Here is a 25,492-nt window from a genome sequence, read left to right as displayed (position 1 = left end):
AACTCTGCATCCCAAAGCAACAGAATATACTTTCTTCTCGAGTGCACATGGAACATTCTCCAAGATAGATCATATACTGGGTCACAAAACAGCCCTTCATAAGTTTACAAGAATTGAAATCATACCATGCATACTTTCAGACCACAATGCTATGAAGCTTGAAATCAGCCACAGGAAAAAGTCTGGAAAACCTCCAAAAGCATGGAGGTTAAAGAACACCCTACTAACGAATGAGTGGGTCAACCAGGCAATTAGAGAAGAAATTTAAAAATATATGGAAACAAATGAAAATGAAAATACAACAATCCAAACGCTTTGGGACGCAGCGAAGGCAGTCCTGAGAGGAAAATACATTGCAATCCAGGCCTATCTCAAGAAACAAGAAAAATCCCAAATACCAAATCTAACAGCACACCTAAAGGAAATAGAAGCAGAACAGCAAAGGCAGCCTAAACCCAGCAGAAGAAGAGAAATCATAAAGATCAGAGCAGAAATAAACAATATAGAATCTAAAAAAACTGTAGAGCAGATCAACGAAACCAGGAGTTGGTTTTTTGAAAAAATAAACAAAATTGACAAACCTCTAGCCAGGCTTCTCAAAAAGAAAAGGGAGATGACCCAAATAGATAAAATCATGAATGAAAATGGAATTATTACAACCAATCCCTCAGAGATACAAACAATTATCAGGGAATACTATGAAAAATTATATGCCAACAAATTGGACAACCTGGAAGAAATGGACAAATTCCTAAACACCCACACGCTTCCAAAACTCAATCAGGAGGAAATAGAAAGCTTGAACAGACCCATAACCAGCGAAGAAATTGAATCAGTTATCAAAAATCTCCCAACAAATAAGAGTCCAGGACCAGATGGCTTCCCAGGGGAGTTCTACCAGACGTTTAAAGCAGAGATAATACCTATCCTTCTCAAGCTATTCCAAGAAATAGAAAGGGAAGGAAAACTTCCAGACTCATTCTATGAAGCCAGTATTACTTTGATTCCTAAACCAGACAGAGACCCAGTAAAAAAAGAGAACTACAGGCCAATATCCCTGATGAATATGGATGCAAAAATTCTCAATAAGATACTAGCAAATCGAATTCAACAGCATATAAAAAGAATTATTCACCATGATCAAGTGGGATTCATTCCTGGGATGCAGGGCTGGTTCAACATTCGCAAATCGATCAACGTGATACATCACATTAACAAAAAAAAGAGAAGAACCATATGATCCTGTCAATCGATGCAGAAAAGGCCTTTGACCAAATCCAGCACCCTTTCTTAATAAAAACCCTGGAGAAAGTCGGGATAGAAGGAACATACTTAAAGATCATAAAAGCCATTTATGAAAAGCCCACAGCTAACATCATCCTCAACGGGGAAAAACTGAGAGCTTTTTCCCTGAGATCAGGAACACGACAGGGATGCCCACTCTCACCGCTGTTGTTTAATATAGTGCTGGAAGTTCTAGCATCAGCAATCAGACAACAAAAGGAAATCAAAGGCATCAAAATTGGCAAAGATGAAGTCAAGCTTTCGCTTTTTGCAGATGACATGATATTATGCATGGAAAATCCGATAGACTCCACCAAAAGTCTGCTAGAACTGATACATGAATTCAGCAAAGTTGCCGGATACAAAATCAATGTACAGAAATCAGTTGCATTCTTATACACTAACAATGAAGCAACAGAAAGACAAATAAAGAAACTGATCCCATTCACAATTGCACCAAGAAGCATAAAATACCTAGGAATAAATCTAACCAAAGATGTAAAAGATCTGTATGCTGAAAACTATAGAAAGCTTATGCAGGTAATTGAAGAAGATATAAAGAAATGGAAAGACATTCCCTGCTCATGGATTGGAAGAATAAATATTGTCAAAATGTCAATACTACCCAAAGCTATCTACACATTCGATGCAATCCCAATCAAAATTGCACCAGCATTCTTCTTGAAACTAGAACAAGCAATCCTAAAATTCATATGGAACCACAAAAGGCCCTGAATAGCCAAAGTAATTTTGAAGAAGAAGACCAAAGCAGGAGGCATCACAATCCCAGACTTTAGCCTCTACTACAAAGCTGTCATCATCAAGACAGCATGGTATTGGCATAAAAACAGACACATAGACCAATGGAATAGAATAGAAACCCCAGAACTAGACCCACAAACGTATGGCCAACTCATCTTTGACAAAGCAGGAAAGAACATCCAATGGAAAAAAGACAGTCTCTTTAACAAATGGTGCTGGGAGAACTGGACAGCAACATGCAGAAGGTTGAAACTAGACCACTTTCTCACACCATTCACAAAAATAAACTGAAAATGGATAAAAGACCTGAATGTGAGACAGGAAACCATCAAAACCTTAGAGGAGAAAGCAGGAAAAGACCTCTCTGACCTCAGCCGTAGCAATCTCTTACTCGGCACATCCCCAAAGGCAAGGGAATTAAAAGCAAAAGTGAATTACTGGGACCTTATGAAGATAAAAAGCTTCTGCACAGCAAAGGAAACAACCAACAAAACTAAAAGGCAACCAACGGAATGGGAAAAGATATTTGCAAATGACACATCGGACAAAGGGCTAGTATCCAAAATCTATAAAGAGCTCATCAAACTCCACACCTGAAAAACAAATAACCCAGTGAAGAAATGGGCAGAAAACATGAATAGACACTTCTCTAAAGAAGACATCCGGATGGCCAACAGGCACATGAAAAGATGTTCAACGTCGCTCCTCATCAGGGAAATACAAATCAAAACCACACTCAGATACCACCTCACGCCAGTCAGAGTGGCCAAAATGAACAAATCAGGAGACTATAGATGCTGGAGAGGATGTGGAGAGACGGGAACCCTCTTGCACTGTTGGTGGGAATGCAAATTGGTGCAGCCGCTCTGGAAAACAGTGTGGAGGTTCCTCAGAAAATTAAAAATAGACCTACCCTATGACCCAGCAATAGCACTGCTAGGAATTTATCCAAGGGATACAGGAGTACTGATGCATAGGGGCACTTGTACCCCAATGTTTATAGCAGCACTCTCAACAATAGCCAAATTGTGGAAAGAGCCTAAATGTCCATCAACTGATGAATAGATAAAGAAATTGTGGTTTATATACACAATGGAATACTACGTGGCAATGAGAAAGAATGAAATATGGCCTTTTGTAGCAATGTGGATGAAACTGGAGAGTGTGATGCTAAGTGAAATAAGCCATACAGAGAAAGACAGATACCATATGGTTTCACTCTTATGTGGATCCTGAGAAACGTAACAGAAACCCATGGGGGAGGGGAAGGAAAGAAAAAAAAAAAAAGAGGTTAGAGTGGGAGAGAGCCAAAGCATAAGAGATGTTAAAAACTGAGAACAAACTGAGGGCTGATGGGGGGTGGGAGGGAGGGCAGGGTGGGTGATGGGTATTGAGGAGGGCACCTTTTGGGATGAGCACTGGGTATTGTATGGAAACCAATTTGACAGTAAATTTCATATATTAAAAAAAAAAACTTTAAAAACAAATACAATGAATTGGACATTCACACACAAACAAGAGTGCCTTTGGGAGTGTTTCGGGAACTAGCACCTTACTCCAAGGGACCCAGGAGGAGCCTCACCCACCTGTGCAACCCGCAAGAGACAGCCAGCCTCCATACGGGGCTGCAGAGCCAACACAGAATTGCGTACAAATTGCGTACAACACAAAATTCCGGCAAAATTGTGTACATCTCTCTCAGTGCTGTCAGGCAAAAATCAGATGAGTGCTGACCCAGGCATGAGAGAGAACCTGCAGAAGTCTAGCCTTGCTGGAGGGAGACTCCAACACACCATCAGAGAAAAAGAAAGAAAGAAAAATACGAATTTGGTCACAGCGAAGGCAGTAAGAGAAACCTCCCTGGCGCCACTCTCCCCGAAACAAATAATGCACAGGAGTGATGTATAGGCCACAGTGACCTCTCCCCTAGGGGAAAGGAAAGCAGTGAGTGAGTGCCTGAGTGCCTGGCTTCCCCAGCAGAGCACGACCAGCTGGGAAAACCCATTTCTCTCCACCAGCACCCAGGGGACTATAGGCGGGAACTCTTAGAGGCAGAGATGAATTTCAACTGGCAGTGTTGAGATTGTGCTCAGCAGGAAGTCGACCCATGAGTCTCTGGGAATACACCTGGGGATCTCCCTATGGTTCTCAAGATTCCCAATGCCCAAGTGCTAAGCCCACACCTCCCCTTATTCTGCTGCTAGCTCCTTGTGCAGGAGTGACAACTGCGTCCTCTAGAGCGAGCTCCGGTAGTAAGCATGCTCAGAAAACCGCCAGGAGTAGCAAGGGAGAAACCATAAACTTGAGCTAGAGCGCCACCTGGTGGAAAACAAAAGTTTTCAATAGCCAACCTGGTGAATTCTAAAGACCATTAAAAATATACATAAAAGCTTAAAATTTGGCCGCAAAGTCATTCTGACAAGTATCAGGTAACATCTCTTTGTGGTCCTGATTTGCATTTCCCTGCGATATCGCCTTACACCCATCAGAATGGCTAGAGTCAAAAAGACATGAAATAACTAGTAGTGGTGAGAATGTGGAGAAAAAGGAATGCTCATTCACTGTTGGTGGGGATGTACATTGGTGCAGCCATTGTGGAAAGCAGTATGGAGGCTCCTCAAAAAATTAAAAATAGAAATACCATATGATGCAATAATTCCACTACTGGGTATTTACCCAAAGAAAACAAAAACACCAATTTGAAAAGATGCATGCACCTCTGTGTTTATTGCAGCATTGTTTACAACTGCCAAGATATGGAAGCAGCCCAAGTGTCCAATGATAGATGAATGGATAAAGAAGATGTGGTGTATATGTGCAATGGAATATTACTCAGCCATAAAAAAGGATGAGATCTTTCCACTTGCAACAACATGGATGGACCTAGAGAGTATTATGCTAAGTGAAATAAGTTAGAGAAAGATAAATACCATATGATTTCATTCATATGTGAATATAAAAAGAAATAAAGATTATACAAACAAAAAGCAGAATCAGACCTATAAATAGAGACAAACTGATGGTTGCTGTGGCGCAGGGGGAGTGGAGGTTGGGCAAAATGGAAGTAGGAGTTACAAGTGTCCAGTTACAGAATGTATACGTCATGGGAGTAAAAGGTAAAGCATAGGGAATATAGTCAATGGTATTGTCATAGTGCTGCATAGTGACAGGTGGTATCTACGCTTGTAGTGAACATAGCATAACAGAGAGAGTTGTTGAATTACTATGTTGTGTACCTGAAATTAATGTAACATGTATCGACTATACTCAAATTTAAAAAAAATATGTTGAAAAAAATTAAAATTAAATTTGGCCACAAAGTGAACAAGAAGAGTGGAGGAAGCATACCTTCACAAAGACAAAGGAAAAACTCATAATAACAACACCATAGAATATAACGCCCCATCTGAAGACAACAGGCAAAAAGCTAAGGAGGTGTCTGTTCCTTCGAATGCCAAAGTAGCAACACATGACCACAGGAAAAATTTAAAATCAAGGAAATATGACATCATAAAAAGAAAATTATTATTCTTCAGAAGCTGAGCTCAAAGGTATGCATATTGACATCTAGTGGATAAAGAATTCAAGATAATTCTTTTGAAGAAACTCAATGAGCTACAAGAAAACTCAAAGAAAATTCAGTGAAATCAGGAATAAATGTAAGAACAAATTGAGTTCTGTCCCAAAGAAATTGAAATTATGAAAAAGAACCAAGCAGTAATTCTGGAGCTGAAGAATTTAGTGAATGAAATGAAAAATACAATAGAGAGCATCAGTAGCAGGGCATACAAAATGGAAGAAAGAATAAATTACTTAGAGGATAGAAGTTTTGAAATAACATAGAATAAAAGCAATAAATATTTTTTCCTTTTTTAAAATTTAAATTCTAGTTAACATAGAGTGCAATATTGGATTCAGAAGTAGAATTTAGTCATTCATCACTTACATATAACTCCAAGTGCTCATCATACCGAGTGCCCCCCTTAATACCCATCCCCCATCTAGCCCATCACCCACCTACCTCCCTGTATCAACCCTCAGTTTGTTCTCTATTTAAGCATTTCTTACCATACCTTGAGATCATAACAGTCATATATGAAAGACCCAACACTAATATCATGCTCAATGGGGAAAAACTAAGAGCTTTCTCCCTAAGGTCAGGAGCATGACAGGGATGTCCACTCTCACCACTGTTATTCAACATAGTATTGGAAGTCTTAACCTCAGCAATCAGACAACGCAAAGAAATAAAAGGCATCCAAATAGACCAGGAGGAAGTCCAAACTTTCACCCTTTGCAGATGACATGATACTCTATGGAAAACCCAAAAGATTCCAAAAAAACCTGCTAGAACTGATCCATGAATTCAGCAAAGGTGTAGAATATAAAATCAATGCACAGAAATCGGTTGCATTCCTATACACCAATAATGAAACAACAGAAAGAGAAATCAAGGAATCGATCTCATTTACAATTGCACAAAAACCATAAAATACATAGGAATAAATCTAACCAAAGAGGTAAAAAATCTATACACTGAAAACTATAGAAAGCTTATGAAAGAAGTTGAAGAAGACACCAAAAAATGGAAAAATATTCCATGTTCCTGGATACGAAGGACAAATATTGTTAACATGTAAATACTACCCAGAGCAATCTACATGTTCAGTGCAATACCTATCAAAATAACACCAGCATTCTTCACAGAGCTAGAACAAACAATCCTAAAATTTGTATGGAACTACAAAAGACCCCGAATAGCCAAAGCAATCTTGAAAAAGAAAACCAAAGCAGGAGGCATCATAATCCCGGACTTCAAGCTGTATTACAAAGCTGCAGTCATTAAGACAGTATGGTACTGGCACAAAAACAGACTCATATCAATGGAACAGAATAGGAAACCCAGAAATGGATCCACAAATGTACGACCAACTAATCTTTGACAAGGCAGGAAAGAATATCCAATGGAATAAAGACAGTCTTCAGCAAGTGGTGCTGGGAAAACTGGACGGCGACATGCAGAAGAATGAACCTGGACCACTTTCTTACACCATACACAAAAATAAACTCAAAATGGATGAAAGACCTCAATGTAAACAGGAAGCCATCAAAATCCTTGAGGAGAAAGCAGGCAAAGACCTCTTTGATCTTGGCCGCAGCAACTTCTTACTCAACTCTTCTCTGGAGACAAGGGAAACAAAAGCAAAATTGAACTATTGGGACCTCATCAGAATAAAAAGCTTCTGCACAGTGAAGGAAACAATCAGCAAAACTAAAAGGCAGCCAACAGAATGGGAGAAGATATTTACAAATGACATATCAGATAAAGGGTTAGTATCCAAAATCTATAAAGAATTTATCAAACTCAACACCCAAAAAAACAAATAACCCAGTGAAGAAATCAATGGGCAAAAGACATAAATAGACACTTCCCCAAAGAAGACATCCAGATGGCTAACAGACACATGAAAAAATGCTCAGCATCACTCATCATCAGGGAAATACAAATCAAAACCACCATGAGATACCACCTTACACCTATTAGAATGGCTAACATTAACGACTCAGGCAACAACAGATGTTGGCAAGGATGTGGAGAAAAAGGATCTCTTTTGCGCTGCTGGTGGGAATGCAAACTGGTGCAGCCACTCTGGAAAACAGTATGGAGGTTCCTCAAAAAATTAAAAGTAGAACTACCCCATGACCCAGCAATTGCACTACTAGGTATTTACACAAGGGAATACACGTATGTTGTTTCAATGGGGCACATGCACCCCAATGTTTATAGCAACACTATCAACAATAGCCAGAGTATGGAAAGAGCCGAAACGTCCATCAATGGATGAATGGATAAAGAAGATATAGTATATATATATATACAGTGGAGTATTACTCAGCAATCAAAAAGAATGAAATCTTGCCATTTGCAACTACATAGAAGGAACTAGAAGGTATTATGCTAAGTGAAATTAGAGAAAAACAAATATCATATGACTTCACTCATATGAGGACTTTAAGATACAAAACAGATGAACATAAGGGAAGGGAAGCAAAAATAATATAAAAACAGGAAGGGGGACAAAACATAAGAGACTCTTAAATATGGAGAACAGAGGGTTACTGAAGGGGTTCTGGGAGGGGTTGGGCCAAATGGGTACAGGCACTAAGGAATCTACTCCTGAAATCATTGTCACACTATATGGTAACTAACTTGAATGTAAATTTTAAAAGATAAATTAAATTTTAAAAAAGTTTCTTATGGCTTGTTTCCCTCTCTCTTTTTCTCCGCCTCCCATATATTCATCTGTTTCATTTCTTAAATTCTACATATGATTGAAAATCATATGGTATTTATCTTTCTCTGACTTCTTTCACTTAGCACAATACACTCTAGCTCCATCTATGTCATTGCAAATGGCAAGATTTCATTCTTTTTGATGGCTGAGTAACATTCCATTGTACATATACCACATCTTCTTTATCCATTCATCAATTGATGGACACTTGGGCTATTTCCATAGTTTGGCTGTTGTTGATAATGCTGCTATAAACATCAGGGTGCATGTATCCCTTCAAATCTGTATTTTTTAAATGTTTGTTTATTTTTGAGAGAGAGAACAGGGGAGGGGCAGAGAGAGAGAGGGAGACAGAGGATATGAAGCAGGCTCTGTGCTGACAGCAGAGAATCTGATGCAGGTTCAAACTCATGAACTGTGAGATCAAAGTCAGACGCTTAACCAACTGAACCATCCAGGTGCCCCTTGAAACTGTATTTTTGTATCCTTTGGGTAAATATCTAGTAGTGCAATTGCTGGATCACAGGGTAGTTCTAGTTGTAACTTTTTGAGGAACCTCCATACTATTCTCCAGAGTGGCTGCACCAGTTTTCATTCCCACCAAGAGTGCAAGAGGGAAAAACAAAGATTTTAAAAGAGCAAAGAAAGCCTATGCGAGCTACAGAATTCCATCAAAAGACAAATATTAGAATAATCAGTTCCCAGAAGGAAAAAAGGGAAAAGGAGGCAGAGAACAGAGAAATAATAGTTGAAAACCCCCCAAATCTGGGGAACAATTTGGACATCCAAGTCCATCAAGCTAATAATAGATCATCCTATTATCTCAATGCAAAAAAGACTTTATCTAAGACACATTATATTGAAACAGTCAAAAATCAATAGTATTAACTAGCTTTTTTGTGATAATCACTTCATAATCTATACAAATATCAAATTATTATGTTGTAAACCTGAAACTAATATGATGTTATATGTCAATTATATCTCAATTTTAAAAATCATTGATAAAAAGTCCTGAAAAGAGCAGTAAAAAACAAATGTAACCCAGAAAGGAACTCCCACTATATGCTATCAACAGATTTCTCAGCAGAAACTCCAGAGTTTAATCACAGATTCAAAGTGCTGAAAGAGAAAACTTGCCAGCCAAGAATACTTTATTCATCAAAGTTATCCTTTACGTATGAAGGAGGAATAAAGGCTTTCCCAGACAAACAAAAGCTGAGGGAGTTCACCACTAATAGACCTGTCTGGCCAAGAAATACTGAATGGAGTTATTTAAGCTGAAATGAAAAGACACTATCCAGTCACATGAAAACATACAAATGTACACAACATACTGGCAAAGGTGAAAAATATGCAGTTAGACTTTTTTAAAAACCTCCAATTCTATAATAGAATGGTGTGTTAATCAGTCAACTATAGCATAAAGGTTAAAAGAAGACTAGTAAAAATAACTATAACTACTATAAATTATTAACAAATACACATATTAAAAATAGGTCAATTGTAGCATCAGTGATGTGAAACTGAGAAATATAAGGATGGAGACTTTGTAGGTGATTGAAGTAAGTTGCCATAAGCCTAAAGTGGACTGTTTTATCTATAAGATATTTTATGTAAACCCTATGGTGTCACAACAAAGCAAAAACCTGGATTAAATTTACAGAAGATACAAAGAGGGGGGTCAGAGGATACCACCACCAAACCTTACCAATTCATAAAGGTAGGCAGAAACAGAAGGGAAAAGAAACAATGGAACACAAAACAGCCAGAAAGCGATTAATAAGATGGCATTAGTAAGTTCTGACATACCAATAACTACTCTAAATGTGAATGGATTGAATTCACCAGTCAAAAGTGATTGGATGGATAAAAACAAGATCCAACTATATGCTGCCTACAAGAGACTCACTTCAGCTTTAAGGACACACATAGGCTCAAAGTAAAGAGATTGAAAAAGGCATTTCATGTGAGTGAAACCAAAAGAAACAGGGACAGCTATGATTATATCAGACAAACTAGATTTTAAATAAAAAATGGTAACAAGAGACAAAGAAAGTCATTACATAATAATAAAGGGGTAAAATCATCAAGAAGATACAGCAATCATAAATATACACAAACTCACCATCACAGCATCCAAATATATTAAGCAAATGCTAACAGATCTGAGAGGGGAAATAGATAGCAGTACAATAATAGTAGGGAACTTGAATGTCCTGCTTTCAACAGTGAAATAAGTACATTATCCAAAGACAATGGTATGACACTAGAAATCAACAACTTGAGGAAACCTGGAAAATCTACAAATGTGTGGAAACTAAACAACACACTCTTGGCAAGTCAATGGGTTGACGAAATCAAAGGGAAATCAAAGAATACTTTGAAACAAATGAAAATGGAAATACAACATAAAAAACCTATGGGATTCTTTAAAATAGTTCTGTTAGAGAAGTTTAGAGTGATAAATGAATATTTCAGTAAATAAGAAAGATCACATATAAGCAACCTAACTTTATACCTAAAGGAACTAGAGAGAAAAAAAAAGAAGAAGAACAGTTAAGCTCAAATTAGTGGAGGAAAGAAATAAGAAAGATCAGAGTGGAAATAAATGAAATACAGATAAAAAAAAGCAATAAAAAAGATAAGTAAAACTAAGAGCTGATTTTTTAACAAACAAAATTGACAACTCTTAATGAGGTTCAAAAAAGTAGAAGACTCATAAAGAAAAATTTTAAAAAGCAAAGAAGAAAATGAAATGGGAAGGAATAATAAAATCTGTTCTTTTTTAAAAAATATTTTGAGAGAGAGAGAGAGAGAGAGGGAAAGCGTGTGTGGGAGTGGGGAAGGGGCACAGAGAAAATCAGAAATGAAAGAGGAGAAATTACAACTGACACTATAGATAACAGGAATAGATAATTTCCAAAAACATACAACCTATGAAGACTGAATTAAGAAATAGAAAATTGAACAGACTAATAATGAGTAAGGAGATTGATTCAGTAATGAAAAAATTCCCAACCTAGAAAACTCCAGGACCAGATGGCTTCACTGGCAAATATTACCAAAAGTTTAAAGAATTCATGCCACTCCTTCTTGGGGTACCTGGGTGGTTCAGTTGGTTAAGTGGCCAACTCTTGATTTCAGCTCAGGTCATGATCTTGTAGTTGTGAGATAGAGCCCTATATCAGGCTCCAGGCTGAGCATGGAGCCTGCTTGAGATTCTCTTTCTCTCTCCCTCTACCCCTCTCCCCTGCTTGCGCTCTCTTTCTTAAAAAAAATGTTAAAGATGATAGAGGAGTCTCAAGTAATGGATAAGTAATATGTATGACAACAAGTAAGCAATACAAAACTAGTCAGTATTATAAAGATAAAATAAATTTCAAGAGTCTGCTGTCTCTTCAAAAAAAAAAAGAATGTTAAAGAATTCCACTCCTTCTCAAACTCTGCCAAAAAGGCTGAAGAGAAAGGAACATTTCCAAACTCATTCTACAAGACCAGCATCACCTGCTACAAAAATGAAAACTATATACCAATATCCCTGATGGACACAGATGCAAAATTCTCAACAATGTATTGCCATGCCAAATTCAAGAACTCATTAAAAGGATTATACACCATGACCAAGTAGGATTTATCCCTGGAATGCAAATATGGCTCAATATATGCATAGCAATACATGTGATACACTAATTAATAGAATGAAAGATAAAATTGTATGATCATCTTAGTAGATACAGAAAAACATTTGACCAAACACAACATCCTTTCATGATAAAAACCTCAACAGATTGGGTATAAGAAGAAAATACCTCAGCATAAAAAGGGCCATATGCAACAAACCCACAGCAATTATACTCAATGGTGGAAAACCAAAACCTTTTCCTTTAAGATTAGGAACAAGACAAGGGTGTTCCTTCTCAACACTTTTGTTCAACATAATCCTGGAAATACTAGCTAAAGCAATCAGGCATGACAAAGAAATAAAAGGCATCCAAATCATCGAGGAAGAAGCAAAATTGTCATTAATTGCAAAGGATATTGAAATGCAAGTGACATTGAAAATCTCAAAGGCTCAACTAAGAAAAAGTGTTGGATATAATCAATTAATTCAGTTAAGCTGCAGGATATAAAGCAATAAACAGAAATCAATTGCATTTCTATATATGAACAATAAAACATCTGGAAAAAAAAAAAACTTATCCCAGGAGTGCCTAGCTGGCTCAGTCAGTAGAGCATGTGACTCTTGATCTCACAGTCTTAAGTTCAAGCCCCATATTAGGCATAGAGCTTACTTTTAAAAAAAGTAAAATGAATGAATAAATGAAACCTATCCCATTCACAATAGCATCACAAACAATAAAATACCTAGAAGTGGAAGTGGAAGATTTGTAGAATGAATTCTACAAGACTTTGTTGAAAGAAATCAAAGAAGACATAAACAATTGGAAGGACATCCTGTGCTCATAGATTGAGTTAATGTTAAAATTCCCATGCTACTTGAAGCTGTCTCTAGATTCAATGCAATTCTTATAAAAATTCCATGGTATTTTTCACAGAAATAGAAAATACAATCCTAAATATTGTATAGAACCACAAAAGATCCTGAATGTCCAAAGCAATCATGAGAAAGAACAAAATCTGAGGCATCTCACTTCCGGATTACAAAGTTTTGTTAACTAAAACAGTATGGTACTGACATAAAAATAGACACATATGCAAATGGAATAGAAGAGAGAGCCCAGAACTAAACCCCCATATATACAGTCAACTAATATTTGATAAGGAAACCAAGAACATGCAATGAGGAAAGGATTGTCTTTTCAACAAATGATGTTGGGAAAACTAGATAAATACATGCAGAAGACTAAAACTTAACCCCTATCTTACACAACTCACATAAAATATCTTGAAATGGATCAAAGACTTAAACATAAGACCCAATTTGGTAAAATTCCTGGAAGAACACATCGGGAAGGAAGTCCTTGACATTGGTCCTAGCGATGGTATTTTGGATATGACACCAAAAGCACAAACAACAAAAAAATTTAACAAGTGGAACTACATAAAACTTGTGCACTGCAAAAGAAACAATTAATGAAATGAAAATGTAACCTACAGAATGGAAAAAAATTTTTTCAAGCCATGTATAGGATAAAAAGGTAATATTCAAAAGATATAAGGAATTCACACAACTCAATAGCAAAAGACAAATGTTTTTACAGGCAGAGTATTTAGGAGTGCCTGGGTGGCTCAGTTGGTTAAATGTCTGACTTCAGCTCAGGTCATGATCTCGTGGTTCATGGGTTTGAGCCCCATGTCAGGGTCTGTGCTGACAGCTCACAGCCTGGAGCCTGCTTCAGATTCTGTGTCTTCCTCTCTCTCTATCTGCTTCTCCCCTTCTCTCTCTCTCTCTCTCTCTCTCTCTCTCTCTCTCTTTCTCTATGAAAAATAAATAAACATTAAAAAAAATTTAAGGCAGAGTATTTAAATAGACATTTTCCAAAGACATACAGATGGCCAACATGTACATGAAAAGGTGCTCAACATCACTAATCATTAAGGAAGTGCAAATCAAAATCACAATAAGATACCTCCTCACACCTGTAAAAATGGCTATCATCAAGAAGACAAGAGATAACAAGTGTTGGTGAGGATGTGGAGAAAAGGGAACACTTGTACACTGTTGATGGAATTGTAAACTGGTTTGGCCACTATGGAGAAAAATATGGAGGCTTCTCAAAAGAATTAAAAATAAAACTACAATACATATACAATCCCACTTCTGGATATATATCCGAAAAAAGTAAAAACAGGTTATCAAAGAGATTTATGCACTCCCATGTTTATTGCAGCATTATTTATAGCAGCCAAGATATGGAAACAACCTAAGTGCCTATCAATGAGTGAATGAATAAAGAAGATGTGGTGTATTATAGTCAATGGAATACTATTCAGCCATGAGAAAAGAAAAAATCCTACCATTTGCAACAACATGGGTAGACCTTGAGGACATTATGCTACGTGAGATAGGTGAAGCAGAGAAAGGCAAATACTGAATGATATCTCATATATGTGAAATCTAAAAAACAAAACAAAACAAAACAAAAAACTCGACAGTGGAATGATAGTTACCGGGGCTGGGTAGTAGGGGGAATCATGGAAGAATGGAGAGATGTTGTTTAAGGATACATACAACTAGTAGATAAATGAGTCCTAGAGATCTAGTATACAGAACGTGATTATAGAAAACAAAACTGTATTGTAAACATTAAACTTGCTAAGTAGCCAGATCTTAATTTTACCCATCGCAAAAAGAAATAATTTTTTGATGTGATAGAGGTATTAGCTAATGATACAATGGCAATCATACTACAATATAAATATATCAAATCAATATGTTGTATACCCTAAACTTCACAATGTTGTATGTCAATTATACTCAGTGTTTAAAAATTAAGAGAAAAATAAATGTAGAAAGAGCCACTTCTGATATAAAATATTCTGTCCTTACCACTTAAATATTAATTTGGGAGTAATGTTCTCTTTGGGGTACTGCTGTTATGGATAAACATTTTTCAATGTTGGAACCATCATCTATAACAAGTCTAAAGCTAAAGATAGGAAAAAGGTGATAAAACAGTTGTAGAAGGGAAAGGAGGGACACTTTAGAAAAAAAAAGAAAGAAATCTGTTTTAACATGTTAGAGTTCTACCAATAGTAACTCAGATGCAGAGATGAATAGTTACCTTGAGAATCTTAGTCATCTCTTTGCTTCCTTCTTCTTTGGAATTATAACTAGTAATAACTTGTAAAAATCTACAAATAACTAAATGCTACTGACTTTCTCTGTTTCCACTTCTTAGTCAACCAAATTTGGCCCTTATCTTACAGATAACAATAAGGTGTATAAAAAAAGGTTGATGGATGGAGTGAAGAGATACAGAGGTAAGTGAGAAGCATGCCAAGAAAGAGAAAACATCTTCAAGCTTTTGCATTTACTTTTCTAAAATCTCTCTTATTTCTCAATGATTAGACTGCTAATTATGTTATTCTATTTTTTTTAATGAGCTGTCATTCTTGGTTGTACACAGTCACATTTGGGAAAATAACCTACACTATTTTGTCATTGTAGCAAATTTCAAATCTTATTTAATGGTAAGAAATTTGTGTATTGGTTGTCTCTTTGCTATAACTCATCAGTCTTGCCTGCTCTTCTCTCTCTTCTGGGTAAACTCATCATACAAGTTGCTATAATAGTGTTTTCTGGAAAATTGACAGGGAGAATTTTTCTATTCTTAATCCTTAGCTAATTCTTTTGATCACTCCGAGAACTTAATGGTAACGCTGCTTTTTACTTCCTATTTGTGTTTCTTGATTTGTATGACCAAGCAGTTTTCCCTCTTTGGCATAAATACAAATTTATTTTGTTATCTCTTTCTTTCCTAAGGAGGAAAGGTTAATGTCAATAAAATAGATGATGCTCTTGAAAATATGGAATTCCCACTTGAAGAGGAAGAAATTGAGAAATTGTGCAATCACCTGCCAGTTGATGGTAAGCATTTCAAGTACACAGTGCCCTGTAAGGAAATTTTTGTTTTTCTGTAGGAAGATCTTTTTTTATTATTATTATTATATGAAATTTATTGTCAAATTAGTTTCCATACAACACCCAGTGCTCATCCCAAAAGATGCCTTCTTCAATGCCCATCACCTACCCTCCCCCTCCCTCCCACCCCCCATCAATCCTTAGTTTGTTCTCAGTTTTTAAGAGTCTCTTATGCTTTGGCTCTTCCCCACTCTAACCTCTTTTTTTTTTTCTTTTTTTTCCTTCCCCTCCTCCATGGGTTTCTGTTAAGTTTCTCAGGATCCACATAAGACTGAAACCATATGGTATCTGTCTTTCTCTGTATGGCTTATTTCACTTAGCATCACACTCTCCAGTTTCATCCACATTGCTACAAAGGGCCATATTTCATTCTTTCTCATTGCCACGTAGTATTCCATTGTGTATATAAACCACAATTTCTTTATCCATTCATCAGTTGATGGACATTTAGGCTCTTTCCATAATTTGGCTATTGTTGAGAGTGCTGCTATAAACATTGGGGTACAAGTACCCCTATGCATCAGTACTCCTGTATCCCTTGGGTAAATTCCTAGCAGTGCTACTGCTGGGTCACAGGGTAGGTCTATTTTTAATTTTCTGAGGAACCTCCACACTGTTTTCCAGAGCGGCTGCACCAATTTGCATTCCCACCAACAGTGCAAGAGGGTTCCCGTTTCTCCACATCCTCGCCAGCATCTATAGTCTCCTGATTTGTTCATTTTGGCCACTCTGACTGGCATGAGGTGATATCCGAGTGTGGTTTTGATTTGTATTTCCCTGATGCTGAGGGATGTTGAGCATCTTTTATTGTGCCTATTGGCCATCCAGATGACTTCTTTAGAGAAGTGTCTATTCATGTTTTCTGCCCATTTCTTCACTGGATTATTTGTTTTTCAGGTGTGGAATTTGGTGAGCTCTTTATAGATTTTGGATACTAGCCCTTTGTCCGATATGTTATTTGCAAATATCTTTTCCCATTCCGTTGGTTGCCTTTTAGTTTTGTTGATTGTTTCCTTTGCTGTGCAGAAGCTTTTTATCTTCATGAGGTCCCAATAGTTCATTTTTGCTTTTAATTCCCTTGCCTTTGGGGATGTGTCAAGTAAGAAATTGCTGCGGCTGAGGTCAGAGAGGTCTTTTCCTGCTTTCTCCTCTAGGGTTTTGATGGTTTCCTGTCTCACATTCAAGTCCTTTATGCATTTTGAGCTACTTTTTGTGAATGGTGTAAGAAAGTGGTCTAGTTTAATTCTTCTGCATGTTTCTGTCCAGTTCTCCCAGCACCATTTGTTAAAGAGACTCTTTTTTCCATTGGATATTCTTTCCTGCTTTGTCAAAGATGAGTTGGCCATACGTTTGTGGGTCTAGTTCTGGGGTTTCTATTCTATTCCATTGGTCTATGTGTCTGTTTTTGTGCCAATACCATGCTGTCTTGAGGATTACAGCTTTGTAGTAGGGGCTAAAGTCTGGGATTGTGATGCCTCCTGCTTTGGTCTTCTTCTTTAAAATTACTTTGGCTACTCGGGGCCTTTAGTGGTTCCATATGAATTTTAGGATTGCTTGTTCTAGTTTCGAGAAGAATGCTGGTGCAATTTTGATTGGTATTGCATTGAATGTGTAGATAGCTTTGGGTAGTATTGACATTTTGACAATATTTACTCTCCCAACCCATGAGCACGGAATGTTTTTCCATTTCTTTATATCTTCTTCAATTTCCTTCATAAGCTTTCTATAGTTTTCAGCGTACAGATCTTTTACATCTTTGGTTAGATTTATTCCTAGGTATTTTATGCTTCTTGGTGCCATTGTGAATGGGATCAGTTTCTTTATTTGTCTTTCTGTTGCTTCATTATTAGTGTATAAGAATGCAACTGATTTCTGTACATTGATTTTGTATCCTGCAACTTTGCTGAATTCATGTATCAGTTCTAGCAGACTTTTGGTGGAGTCTATTAGGTTTTCCATGTATAGTATCATGTCATCTGCAAAAAGTGAAAAGCTTGACTTCATCTTTGCCAATTTTGATGACTTTGATTTCCTTTTGTTGTCTGATTGCTGATGCTAGGACGTCCAACACTATGTTAAACAACAGCGGTGAGAGTGGACATCCTGTCGTGTTCCTGATCTCAGGGGGAAAGCTCTCAGTTTTTCCCCATTGAGGATGATATTAGCTGTGGGCTTTTCATAAATGGCTTTTATGATCTTTAAGTATGTTCCTTCTGCCCTGACTTTCTCGAGGGTTTTTATTAGGAAAGGATGCTGAATTTTGTCAAATGCTTTTTCTGCGATTGACAGGATCATTTGGTTCTTATCTTTTCTTTTATTAATGTGATGTATCACGTTGATTGATTTGCGAATGTTGAACCACCCCTGCATCCCAGGAATGAATCCCACTTGATCATGGTGAATAATTATTTTTAGAAGCTGTTGAATTCGATTTGCTAGTATCTTATTGAGAATTTTTGCATCCATATTCATCAGGGATATTGGCCTGTAGTTCTCTTTTTTTACTGGGTCTCTGTCTGGTTTAGGAATCAAAGTAATACTGGCTTCATAGAATGAGTCTCATAGAATGAGGGAAGGAAGTTTTCCTTCCCTTTCCATTTTTTGGAATAGCTTGAGAAGGGTAGGTATTATCTCTGCTTTAAATGTCTGGTAGAATTCCCCAGGGAAGCCATCTGGTCCTGGACTCTTATTCGTTGGGAGATTTTTGATAACTGATTCAATGTCTTCGCTGGTTATGGGGTCTGTTCAAGCTTTCTGTTTCCTCCTGTTTGAATTTTAGAAGTGGGTGCATGTTTAGGAATTTGTCCATTTCTTCCAGGTTGTCCAGTTTGTTGGCATATAATTTTTCATAGTATTCCCTGATAATTGCTTGTATTTCTGAGGGATTGGTTGTAATAATTCCATTTTCATTCATGATTTTATCTATTTGGGTCTTCTCCCTTTTCTTTTTGAGAAGCCTGGCTAGAGGTTTATCAATTTTGTTTATTTTTTCAAAAAACCAACTCCTGGTTTCGTTGATCTGCTCTACAGTTTTTTTAGATTCTATATTGTTTATTTCTGCTCTGATCTTTATTATTTCTCTTCTTCTGCTGGGTTTAGGCTGCCCTTGCTGTTCTGCTTCTATTTCCTTTAGGTGTGCTGTTAGATTTTGTATTTGGGATTTTTCTTGTTTCTTGAGATAGGCCTGGATTGCAATGTATTTTCCTCTCAGGATTGCCTTCACGGCATCCCAAAGCGTTTGGATTGTTGTATTTTCATTTTCGTTTGTTTCCATATATTTTTAAATTTCTTCTCTAATTGCCTGGTTGACCCATTCATTCTTTAGTAGGGTGTTCTTTAACCTCCATGCTTTTGGATGTTTTCCAGACTTTTTCCTGTGGCTGATTTCAAGCTTCATAGCATTGTGGTCTGAAAGTATGCATGGTATGATTTCAATTCTTGTAAACTTATGAAGGGCTGTTTTGTGACCCAGTATATGATCTATCTTGGAGAATGTTCCATGTGCACTTGAGAAGAAAGTATATTCTGTTGCTTTGGGAAGCAGAGTTCTAAATATATCTGTCAAGTCCATCTGATCCAATGTATCATTCAGGACCCTTGTTTCTTTATTGACCGTATGTCTAGATGATCTATACATTGCTGTGAGTGGGGTGTTAAAGTCCACTGCAATTACCACATTCTTATCAATAAGGTTGCTTATGTTTGTGAGTAATTGTTTTATATATTTGGGGGCTCCCGTATTCGGCACATAGACATTTATAATTGTTAGTTTTTCTTGATGGATAGACCCTGTAATTATTATATCATGCCCTTCTTCATGTCTCGTTACAGCCTTTAATTTAAAGTCTAGTTTGTTTGATATAAGTATGGCTACTCCAGCTTTCTTTTGACTTCCAGTAGCATGATAAATAGTTCTCCATCACCTCACTTTCAATCTGAAGGTGTCCTCAGGTCTAAAATGAGTCTCTTGTAGACAGCAAATAGATGGGTCTTGTTTTTTTATCCATTCTGATACCCTATGTCTTTTGGTTGGTGCATTTAGTCCATTTACATTCAGTGTTATTATAGAAAGATATGGGTCTAGAGTCATTGTGATCCGTAGGTTTTATGCTTGTAGCGATGTCTCTGGTACTTTGTCTCACAGGATCCCCCTTAGGATCTCTTGTAGGGCTGGTTTAGTGGTGACAAATTCCTTCAGTTTTTGTTTGTTTGGGAAGACCTTTATCTCTCCTTCTATTCTAAATGACAGACTTGCTGGATAAAGGATTCTCGGCTGCATATTTTTTCTGTTCATCACATTGAAGATCTCCTGCCATTCCTTTCTGGCCTGCCAAGTTTCAGTAGAGAGATCGGTCACAAGTCTTATAGGTCTCCCTTTATATGTTAGAGCACGTTTATCCATAGCTGCCTTCAGAATTTTCTCTTTATCCTTGTACTTTGCCAGTTTCATTATGATATGTCATGCAGAAGATCGATTCAAGTTACGTCTGAAGGGAGTTCTCTGTGCCTCTTGGATTTCTATGCCTTTTTTCTTCCCCAGATCAGGGAAGTTCTCAGCTATGATTTCTTCAAGTACACCTTCAGCACCTTTCCCTCTCTCTTCCTCCTCTGGAATACCAATTATGTGTAGATTATTTCTCTTTAGTGCATCACTTAGTTCTCTAATTTCCCCTCATACTCCTGGATTTTTTAATCTCTCTTTTTCTCAGCTTCTTCTTTTTCCATTATTTTATCTTCTAGTTCACCTATTCTCTCCTCTGCCTCTTCAAGCTGTGGTTGTCTCCATTTTATTTTGCAGCTCGTTTATAGCATTTTTTAGCTCCTCCTGGCTGTTCCTTAATCCCTTGATCTCTGTAGCAATAGATTCTCTGCTGTCCTCTATACTGTTTTCAAGCCCAGCGATTAATTTTATGACTATTATTCTATATTCACTTTCTGTTACATTGTTTAAATCCTTTTTGATCAGTTCGTTAGCTATTGTTATTTCCTTGAGATTCTTTTGAGGGGAATTCTTCCATTTCTTCATTTTGGATAGTCCCTGGAGTGGTGCGGGATTGTGGGGCACTTCCCCTGTGCTGTCTTGAATAACTTGCATTGGTGAGCGGGGCCGCAGTCAGACCTGATATCTGCCCCCAGCCCACCGCTGGGGCCACAGTCAGACTGGTGTGTGCCTTCTCTTCCCCTCTCCTAGGGGCAGGATCCACTGTGGGGTGGCGTGGCCCGTCTGGGCTACTTGCACACTGCCAGGCTTGTGGTGTTGGGGATCTGGCGTATTAGCTGGGGTGGATTGGCAAGGTGCATGGGGGCAGGAGGGGCAGGCTCAGCTCGCTTTTCCTTGGGAGATCTGCTTTGGGAGGGGCCCTGTGGCAGCGGGAGGGAGTCAGACCCCCTGGAGGGATGGATCCGCAGAAGCACAGCGTTGGGTGTTTGCGTGGTGCAAGCAAGTTCCCTGGCAGGAACCGGTTCCCTTTGGGATTTTGGCTGGGGGATGGGTGAGGCAGATGGCACTGGCGAGCGCCTTTGTTCCCCGCCAAGCTGAGCTCTGTCGTCCGGGGCTCAGCAACTCTCCCTCCCGTTGTCCTCCAGCCCTCCTGCTCTCTGAGCAGAGCTGTTAACTTATAACCTTCTGGATGTTAAGTCCCGCTTGCTGTCAAAACACACTCCATCCGGCCCCTCCGCTTTTGCCAGCCAGACTCGGGGGCTCTGCTTGGCCGGCAGACCGCCCCTCCGCCCTGGCTTCCTCCCTCCAGTCCGTGTAGCGCACACCACCTGTCCGCCCTTCCTACCCTCTTCCGTGGACCTCTCATCTACACTTGGCTCTGGAGAATCCGTTCTGCTAGTCTTCTGGCGATTTTCTGGGTTATTTAGGCAGGTGTGGGTGGAATCTAAGTGATCCGCAGGACGCGGTGAGCTCAGCGTCCTCCTACGCCACCATCATCCCACACCGAGCTCTGTAGGAAGATCTTAAACATACTTACTAATTTCATGGAAAAAGCCAGAAGTTTATAGATACCCAATCCTAAAGAATGGCGATATATTGTCTCAATATTAATCTTAAATAAAATATCAATAATTGCTTATATTGCTGCTTGAAGAGTTCCTATGCCAGAGAATACCAAAATGAGATGAAAATCAGTGTTGGGATCAAGTAAACAAGTTAAAAAATTAAGCTAAACAGGGGCACCTGGGTGGCTCAGTCAGTTAAGCATCCGGCTGAACTGATTTTGGCTCAGGTCATGATCTTGCAGTTTGTGAGATCGAGCCCCATGTTAGGCTCTATGCTGACATTGCAGGGCCTGCTTGGGATTCTCTCTCTTCTTGTCTCCCTGACCCTCCCCCAACCAAATGAATACATAAACATGTTAAAAAATAAAAGTGAAAAAAAATAAAACAAACAAAAAAGTATTTTTGAGGGGTAGGGAGAGAAAATTATAAAGGAATTCAGAAAGCAACAAAAAGAAATGGGGAAGGGTGCTGGAAACTGTTAAATGTTATTTGTACTATTGTAAAATATATACAGCATATATCTAACAATTACATTAAAATTAATTCACAGGTATCAAACTTTAAATTACACAGATATTACCTGCCCCCTCAAGACTATGATCAAATATGTTTTAGGTGGAGGCTATGAATCTTAATTTTATTTTTTAAATGCGTATTTATTTATTTTGGAGAGAGAGAGAGAGGCAGGGCAGGGCGCGAGCAGGGGAGGGGTAGAGAGAGGAGACACAGAATCCAAAGCAGGCTCCAGGCTCCGAGCTGCCGGCACAGAGCCCGATGTGGGGCTCAAACCCAGGAACTGTGAGATCATGACCTGAGCCGAAGTCGGAAGCTTAAGCAACTGAGCCACCCAGGCGCCCCTATGAATCTTAATTTTATTTTATTTATTTTTTTAACGTTTATTTATTTTTGAGACAGAGAGAGACAGAGCATGAACGGGGGAGGGGCAGAGAGAGAGGGAGACACAGAATCAGAAGCAGGCTCCAGGCTCTGAGCCATCAGCCCAGAGCCTGACGCGGGGCTCGAACTCATGGACTGTGAGATCGTGACCTGAGCTGAAGTCTGACGCTTAACCGACTGAGCCACCCAGGCGCCCCAATCTTAATTTTAAATAAGCAACCCCCACTATAGTTAATTTGTTGAAATAGCTAACCTTTATGATATAGAGAAAAATATAATTAGTATATTTATCTAGGATTAGCACTTTTTGGCATGGTTTTCAGCAATAGCATTTGATCAAAGCACTCTATTTAAGTCTTAGTATCTTGAGCATCTTAACATGTTTAGTATCTTGAAATGATTCTGTGGATTAATTAATAGTTTGATAAGTATCCTAGAAGTGTTGGTTTATGAGTTTATCTAATATGATCTGATCATGCTTGAAATCAAGCGTTGTCAAAATGCTTGTCAAAAAAGTAGTCTCCTATTTCTTATCTGAAACTATTTCTTTTTCACATGGGTAACACATGAGCCAGACAAGATTATAAAACTCCTGTTGGAATTGGAATATGGCCCCACCCTAAATTATCTGGAGGGCAGTCTAGCTAAAAACCTCAAAATAAATATTATTGCCTCTGCTCTGTAAAGCAGGTTATCAAGAACTGACTTTTAAAAATATAACCAAAGAAACAAAGATACCCAAATAAATCTAAGGAACAAAGAGATAGAGCACTTTAAATAAATTTCTGTTTTAATTCAATGCTCTATTGGTCATTCTGAAATTGTTTGTAACCCAGTGGTTGCTCTGACGTTGGTAATTGCTGCAACAGAAGCAGAGACTTCATGTTGTTTGCTTTGTCTTTCTAGCACTGAAAATAGAGCCTGGCATATATGTAGGCATCCAGCAAATACTTTTTGGTGAGTTAAAAAATGAAAAAATCAGCCTGCATCAAGGTGCTGCCTGAGATCTTACATTTTGGGACACTGACAAGTCTTGGCACACCCTCAACTCCTGGTAGCCCCTGAAAACAAAGACAGCTTAGATAAACACATAGGTTTGAGAAACAACCAGGAGTTCTCACTAAGCTGAACAAATAAGGTTTACCTCCTACATAAGACCACTCTATCGAGATGATGATTGATAAATGGATAAAGAAAATATGTTATATATATACAATGGAATATTATTCAACCATAAAAAGAAGAATTAAATCTTGCCATTTGCAACATGGATGGAGCTAGAGAGTATAATGCTAAGAGAAATAGGTCAGAGCAAAACAAATAGCATATGGTTTCACTCATATGGAATTTAAGAAACCAAACAAACAAGCAAAGAGAAAAAATAAGAGAGAAGCAAAGCAAGAAATAGACTCTTAATTATAGAGAACAAACTGATGGTTACCATTGGGGAGAGAAGTAAGGGAAGATCAAGGTGTATACTTGTGATGAGCACAGGGTGATATATAGAAATGCTGCATCACTATATTGTACACCTGAAACTAATACAACACTGTTAACTAACTGTAATTAAAAACTTAAAATTAAAAAAAATTAAAAAGACTAAAAGAGGTGGCTCTTTTATGTAATGTACAGAAACCAGCAGAGTCAAGGAAATTGAAGAAGCAAAGGAATATGTTCCAAACAAAAGGACAAGATAAAAGTCCGGAAACAGACTTCAATGAAATGGAGATAAGTGATTTACCTGATAAGGAGTTCAAAATAATGATCATAAAGATGCTTATTGAGGTCAAGAGAACAATGCACGAACAAAGTGAGAATTTCAACAAAGAGATAGAAAACATAAGAAAGTACCAAAGAGAAATCAGAAAGCTGAAGAATAAAATAACTCAGCTGAAAAATTCAGTAGAGGGGTTCAACAGTAGACTCAATCAAGTGGAAGAAACAATGAGCAAACTCAAAATACAGGGCAGTGGAATTTACCCAAATAGAAGAGCTAAAAGTAAAAGAAGGAAAAAGAGTGAAAATAGCTTAAGGGATTTATGGGACACCAGGAAGTGGACCAATGTTCACATTATAGGGCTCCCAGAAGGAGAAGAGAGAGAGAACAGGACAGAAAGCCTATTCAAAGAAATAATGCCTGGAAACTTCCCCAACCTGAGAAAAGAAGCAGACATGAGGATTCAGGAAACTCAGGTAGCCCCAAATAAGATAAATCAAAGCTAGCCACACTAAGATGCATTACAATTGTTAAAATCAAGGGGGTAAATCTTAAATATGGAAAGAAGAAAACAACTTGTTATATACAAGGAAAACCCCATAAGACTATCAGCAGATTTTTCAGGAGAAACTTGGTAGGCCAGAGAGGAGTGACATTATATACTCAAAGTGAGAGAAGAAAAAAACTTGCCAACCAAGGATGCCCTACTTGGCAAAGTTGTCTTTCAGAACTGAAAGAGAAATAGTTCTCCAGACAAGCGGAAGCTGAAGGAGTCCATCACCACTAGAGCAGCCTTGCAAGAAATGTTAAAGAAACTTCTTCAAACTAAAACAAGAGGGTGCTTAACTAGTAACAGGAAAACATATGAAAATGTAAATCTCACTGCTAAAGGTAAATGTACAGTTAATTTCAGAATATTCT

General features: G+C 37.9%; 1 protein-coding gene across 1 annotated transcript in view; it reads left to right on the top strand.

Annotated features, from left to right (window-relative positions):
• Window positions 1-25,492, top strand: part of LOC131496946 (uncharacterized) — a 120,766-nt gene that overhangs the window by 21,289 nt on the left and 73,985 nt on the right. The window contains exons 16-17 of the mRNA XM_058702823.1: window positions 15,237-15,290; window positions 15,793-15,897. Coding sequence (XP_058558806.1) covers window positions 15,237-15,290; window positions 15,793-15,897 — 159 coding nt within the window. The remainder of the gene's footprint in view (window positions 1-15,236; window positions 15,291-15,792; window positions 15,898-25,492) is intronic.

The sequence above is a fragment of the Neofelis nebulosa genome, chromosome 16 (genome assembly GCF_028018385.1).
Source record: "Neofelis nebulosa isolate mNeoNeb1 chromosome 16, mNeoNeb1.pri, whole genome shotgun sequence".
Lineage (NCBI taxonomy): Eukaryota > Metazoa > Chordata > Mammalia > Carnivora > Felidae > Neofelis > Neofelis nebulosa.
This window is presented reverse-complemented; position numbering and strand designations above follow the sequence as displayed.